Source organism: Octodon degus, unplaced genomic scaffold (genome assembly GCF_000260255.1).
Source record: "Octodon degus isolate 3935 unplaced genomic scaffold, OctDeg1.0 scaffold00091, whole genome shotgun sequence".
NCBI classification, from domain to species: domain Eukaryota; kingdom Metazoa; phylum Chordata; class Mammalia; order Rodentia; family Octodontidae; genus Octodon; species Octodon degus.
In genome coordinates, this window is record NW_004524667.1 from 5979867 (window position 1) to 5985244 (window position 5378).

General features: G+C 39.0%; 1 protein-coding gene across 2 annotated transcripts in view; it reads right to left on the bottom strand.

Annotated features, from left to right (window-relative positions):
* Slco5a1 (solute carrier organic anion transporter family member 5A1) overlaps nucleotides 1-5378 on the bottom strand; it is a 235849-nt gene that overhangs the window by 142877 nt on the left and 87594 nt on the right. Inside the window, exon 4 of one of the 2 annotated variants that reach the window (XM_004637572.2) lies at nucleotides 3082-3299. The exons of the other annotated variant lie outside the window; for it this stretch is intronic. Within the exon in view, the coding sequence (XP_004637629.2) occupies nucleotides 3082-3299 (218 nt within the window). The remainder of the gene's footprint in view (nucleotides 1-3081; nucleotides 3300-5378) is intronic. 2 annotated transcript variants of the gene reach the window in all.

Genomic DNA, 5378 nt, shown 5'->3' on the forward strand with positions numbered 1-5378 from the left:
ACTGAGCTATCTCTCTTGCCCCCTACCTCCTCTTTAAAAGGGTTAATCTTGGTTCACTCATGAACAAAAACCAAAAGAAATCTTGCTCCCCTAAGCAGAAGGAAAAAGAGTGTATGGTACTCAAGTTCAGCCTGAATTCAAAATGAAATCTCAGCAGTCATTTTCAGTCTTTAAGACTTTAATCATGAATCCCACCTTTGTAATTCAAATTACATCAACAGTGAATACACCCTAGCGATTTAATTGGTCTTTTTGAAAATGAGATTAAATATGAGACTGTCACTTCCTACAGGTGATATGTATTAAATGCTCCCAAGAAAATCAATGTGTACAAGATAAATATGAATTAAGGTTAATATTGTAATTAAACATAATTTTAATATCATTAGTATCATTTTCTTCATTTTTAGCAAAAGATTTTCAGAAAAAGCTCATGATAACAGTATCTCTTTCCAGTGAGATAAAATGACTCTTGAAGTTTCAGTCTAGAACCAATTAAAGAATCAGTACAGGGGAAGGATTAGAAGGAAGCAGAAGGGTAAGCCACAGAGGTGGACCAGTCATAATCATGAATAAAATGAAAAGAAAGAATTTAGTGTTAGAAACACTAGCAAGAGAATCAGAACAGAGGCTGAAAACATCCAGGAGCATCTAATTCAGTGTAGGAAAGACAGAGAACAACCATCCCTAGGAGTACAGGGAGCGAGGTAGTAATAGTATGTGGGTTACATTTCCAAAACTCATTCCTAAATTCTCTGGTGGCTTTTCATCATTTCTGAATCTGCCTGTCTAACTGTGAATGCCCTGGCAACAGGGCCTGAGACAAGGATTCAAGGGCCAGCGACCCTAGGAGGCTCAGGATGCGCAGAAAGGCAAGGCAGGCATAGACCTGGGAGGGAGCCCCCTCTCTGTCGTCCCGCCAAGAACCAGCTGCGAACCTGGCATTTGGCTAAGGCTTCTTTGCCTATACTGCGACTGCAGCTACATGACCACATATGCACTGGCAGCACTGGGTATCAGTCTTCCCGCCTCTTTTACATACATTTTTGTTCAGATGATCTACTCAGCTATAAAATATACAGGTTTACCTTACCTATGCCTTTATTTCTCCCCTTCAGTCTATTTCACATTATTAATAAATTATGACACTAAGTATATTTTTGTTTTTGTTTTTGTTTTGGCTTTTTGGGGGGGTTTTTGTTGGCAGAACTAGTGATTAAACTCAGGCCCTTGTACTTGCCAAGGAAGTGCTTATTCTACTGAGCCATCTCCCCAGCCCTGACACTAAGTATATTTGTATGTTTTAAATTCTTTCACAAAAAAAAATTCTTTCACATCAATTTTCCATCAATTAAGTTGTAAAATGAAACTGAACAACAATGACAAAAAAGATTGCATTGTTGAGAGTTGCCAGAATGGGCCACAACCTATGCAGGAAGGTAGGCTGGTCCACACAATCATGCACATTACAGGCTGGTCCACACAATCATGCACAGAATCCTTTGTGAGTGGAGCACAAGAAGTCATTTGGGCAGTTCTAAAACTAGTCACTGTTACAAGAGAATGCTGAGGGACAACACCAAAGCTCAAACTGAACTGGCAAGAAGCATTTTGAATGAAACATTTTCAACAAATACAGTCTTTTAAAATGGTCCAAGGTCACCACTAGAGCCCCCTCGACCTCAGACCTCTAGAATCAGGAGCCAAACAAGCTGCTTTTCATTAAAACTCAAAAAAAAAAAAAAAAAACATTCATGGGCTGAAAGTCAAAGGATGGAACACAATACTGCATGCCCCAGCACCTCAAAAAAAGCAGAGGGGCACTGCAGAAGACAAGGCATTCATGGAGGGCAGAAGGTTGAAAAGCACATTAAAAAAAAAAAAAAAAAAAAAAATGGTCCAAGGCAACTATTATTCTTCCTGGCCTCGCAGGGCCAGGCCTATAATAGTAACTGCAGCAGAGGCAGGTGAAAGGCTCCGCTCTGGTCTTACTATGCCCCCCTAGTCAGAGTGAGATGAGAATGTGTCTGGGAAAATCTTATTGATTTTTTTTTTTTTTCATTACAGGGGATTGAACTTAGGACCCTGCACTTGCCAGGAAAGTGCTTATTCTACTGAGCCATCTCCTCGGGACCTTCAATTTTGACTAATGCAATTGTCTGACAAACGTTATGCTTTATAACTTTCACCAAAAAAAAAAAAAAAAAAAAATTCAGAAAATACAAGAAATAAGCCTGAAATGAAGGGGAGGGTGGCCCTGGATTTCCTCATCTTCATTCAAGACAGACGGAATACTGAGTAAGGATTGCCTGGTTAAGGTCCATTCGAATTGCTTAGGTATTAGATTGCCCAAGCCAGCTGCAACAAACTTGTTATAAGAAAGAAAGAAAGAAAGAAAGAAAGAAAGAAAGAAAGAAAGAAAGAAAGAAAGAAAGAAAAATTGAAAGCAGAGCAGCCCATCACTGAAACTATCCAGATGCTTTGCAGATGGGTTTGGAGGCCTGGCCACCGTTCACCAAGGATGGCCATAAACAATCCCCCATGGGAGCCACTGCAGAATGAGATTTCCTTCTGGTGGCAGGCTTTGCTTGTGTTGGGCTCAAGTCATACTACCAGAGCCATGAGTCCCCAAACCAAAGCTATCTATTATGCAATGCATTCAGTATTTTTAAAATCTGTAATTATAGTAGTGACATATTATATATTCATCTCTTTGTGATTGTCGATCAGTGCTTCTCAAATGATCTGTGAGAGGGAAGACCTTTATTTTTCTTATTTCTGGTCTGTCATCTACTGATACATTTGCAAAATACATTCGTGACAAATTATTGGAAAGTTATTTTTAACAAAACATGCAAAATGAGCCCAATTGTTAAATTATTGTTAGTTTCAACAGACATAAAATTACTGTGGCAAATTCCTAACAAACGTCTGCAGAACTTACTCTCCTCTTAGCACTGCACTTATTTGGACCACGGGCCACTAAGAGACACAGGGACACAGCACCACTCATCACAGACCACACTGAGGAGCACTGACCCGAAGCAACATGCACATAGATATTCAAGACGTGTACGGTACCTCTGACATTCTTTCCAAATCCCATTGAAGAAACTTTTTTGTCCACTTGTTCACTAGTGTTTGATTTCTCCTTCATGACATCATCGTCACTCACAGCGTCAGCTGAGAACTTTTTCTTTTTCTTTTTCTTGTGACGAGGTGGAAGTTTTTTTGGAAAAGTAAACATTGGGAATATCACAAGAAACATTGCAATGGCACAAAGGAGGAATCCACTCCACCTAAAAAAGTGGGAAACGTGAGTGGCACTTGTGGCTTTTGCTTGGTGAATGAGAACAAATAAGCAAATAGAATTTTTGTGAAGATAAAATTCTCCAGATAAAACACTTACCTTTATCAGCTTAACACAGTAGAAACTTGGATAAACCGAGAAAATAGAAGAGACTCTCCCTTTCTGTGATCTAAATGGGAATCTACCCAATAATTATGCTAGCTTTCTAATGAATACAACAATCAAAACCCTGATTAGAATTCCACTGAAGTATTTTTAAGCAGGTATGTATTATTTATACTAACAATATTAGCCTTGCTATAGTATACATTTTGTAAAAATTTAGTAGAAAAACAATATGAATTCAATAGCATGCTTTGTAGACCAATATAGACACCTTCTTCTTGGAAGAAAAACCTTAATATCTTGTTCAAATGCATTTTTTCTGTTTGTTTGTATTTTTTGCAAGCTGTGATTAAGTACACAGCTCTGCACTGCCAGGCACCTACTCTAGCCCTGAGCTACAGCAAAAGCCCCACATAAAATGCATTTTAAGTCACTGGCTGAACCTCACAGTACCTAAGTTGGCTTGAGGTTCTGAGGCATTTAGATTTGACCCTTGCCTTCGGGAACTTACAACCTGGGTGTAAACCAACCAAAAATAAAAGAAACCATCTCCAAGAAGGGCACAAACATACACAATTAAGAGTTAGTACACATAGCACAGGTTACAGGTGCCATAAAAGTTCAGAGAAGGTAAATGAACATGGGTCGGAAAGCACCCTAGGAGAGGTAGCCAGCTGTGATACGTCCATGTGAGGTTGCCCTGCTGCAGAGAATTCATGGTGAGGAGAGGGTAGAGGCCAAATCTTAGTCAGGTATTAGAGTCACAATTTCCACTCCTGGGTTTCTCACCCACATTATTTTCCATACAGCAATTTCTCTAAGCAAGCAGAGGACCCTGGTCCTATGTCACAAGGCTGCCATTTCTAAGTAGGATTCCTCAACTTCAAACTCTGCTCTTGAAGCCTCAAGGTTCAGAAAAATGTTATTCTCTGTATCAACCTAATTCCATTACTTAGAACCAAAGGCAAGCAGCATTCTAAGCATTAATAATTAATTCAATTCAGTAAAAATACAGACCAATTGCTAAGAGAAAATTCATTTCTTAAGAATTTTTATTGGTGCATGTTTGTGATACATGATGAATACCTTCATCATAGGTAGCTGGTAGATGAACATCACATCTTAGTGCTTTTTATTTGCCCTTCCCTTCTCCTATCCTTCCCCCACTAGGTCCCCTTCCCATCTGTGAAAGATCTAAGCTCCCTATTTCCTACCATCTACTTTTATTTTGCTCTTTAAGTTACAGCCATGATTTATGTCTCTCTTGTAAGAGAAGACATGAGCTATTTAACCTTCTGTCTCTGATTTATTTCGCTAAGCATTAGGGTCTCAAGGTGCACCCATTAATTCAATTAACTCAGTCCAGTAAGAATATATACCAATTGCTAAGTGAATGTTCATTTTTTAAAAATACATCTCTGTTAAAGTATTGCTATCAGGACCTGGGAAATAGTTCAGGGGCGTAAGTACCTCCCTGGAAAGAACAAAGTCCCAAGTTCGATCCTCGGTACCCTAAATAAGAATAATAATAATAAAGCATTGCTATCAGCTGACAAAGGTCTTAGTCTAGCTAAATGATTCCCACAGCTACTCGCTAGTCATCCAATGTGTTCCAACAAAGATAAAGGTAGATCAATAACAATTTTAAGACAAATCAGAAGAAGGCTTTATCTTTAGAAGATGGCTCTGGGCAGACTTCTAGTCACCCCTATTTTTCATAGTATTATCACCAACCTAGTTCTGACACAGATCGGGTGTTCAAACAATTTGCCAAATAAATAAGTTGAAAGAGAAAGGTTTTCAAGAAACAGAAGAGGGGCCGGGGAGATGGCTCAGTGGAATAAGCGTTTCCCTGGCAAGCGCATGGGCCTGAGTTCAATCCCTGGTTCTGCAAAGAAAAAAAGAAAGAAAGAAAGAAAGAAAGAAAGAAAGAAAGAAAGAAAGAAAGAAAGAAAGAAAGAAA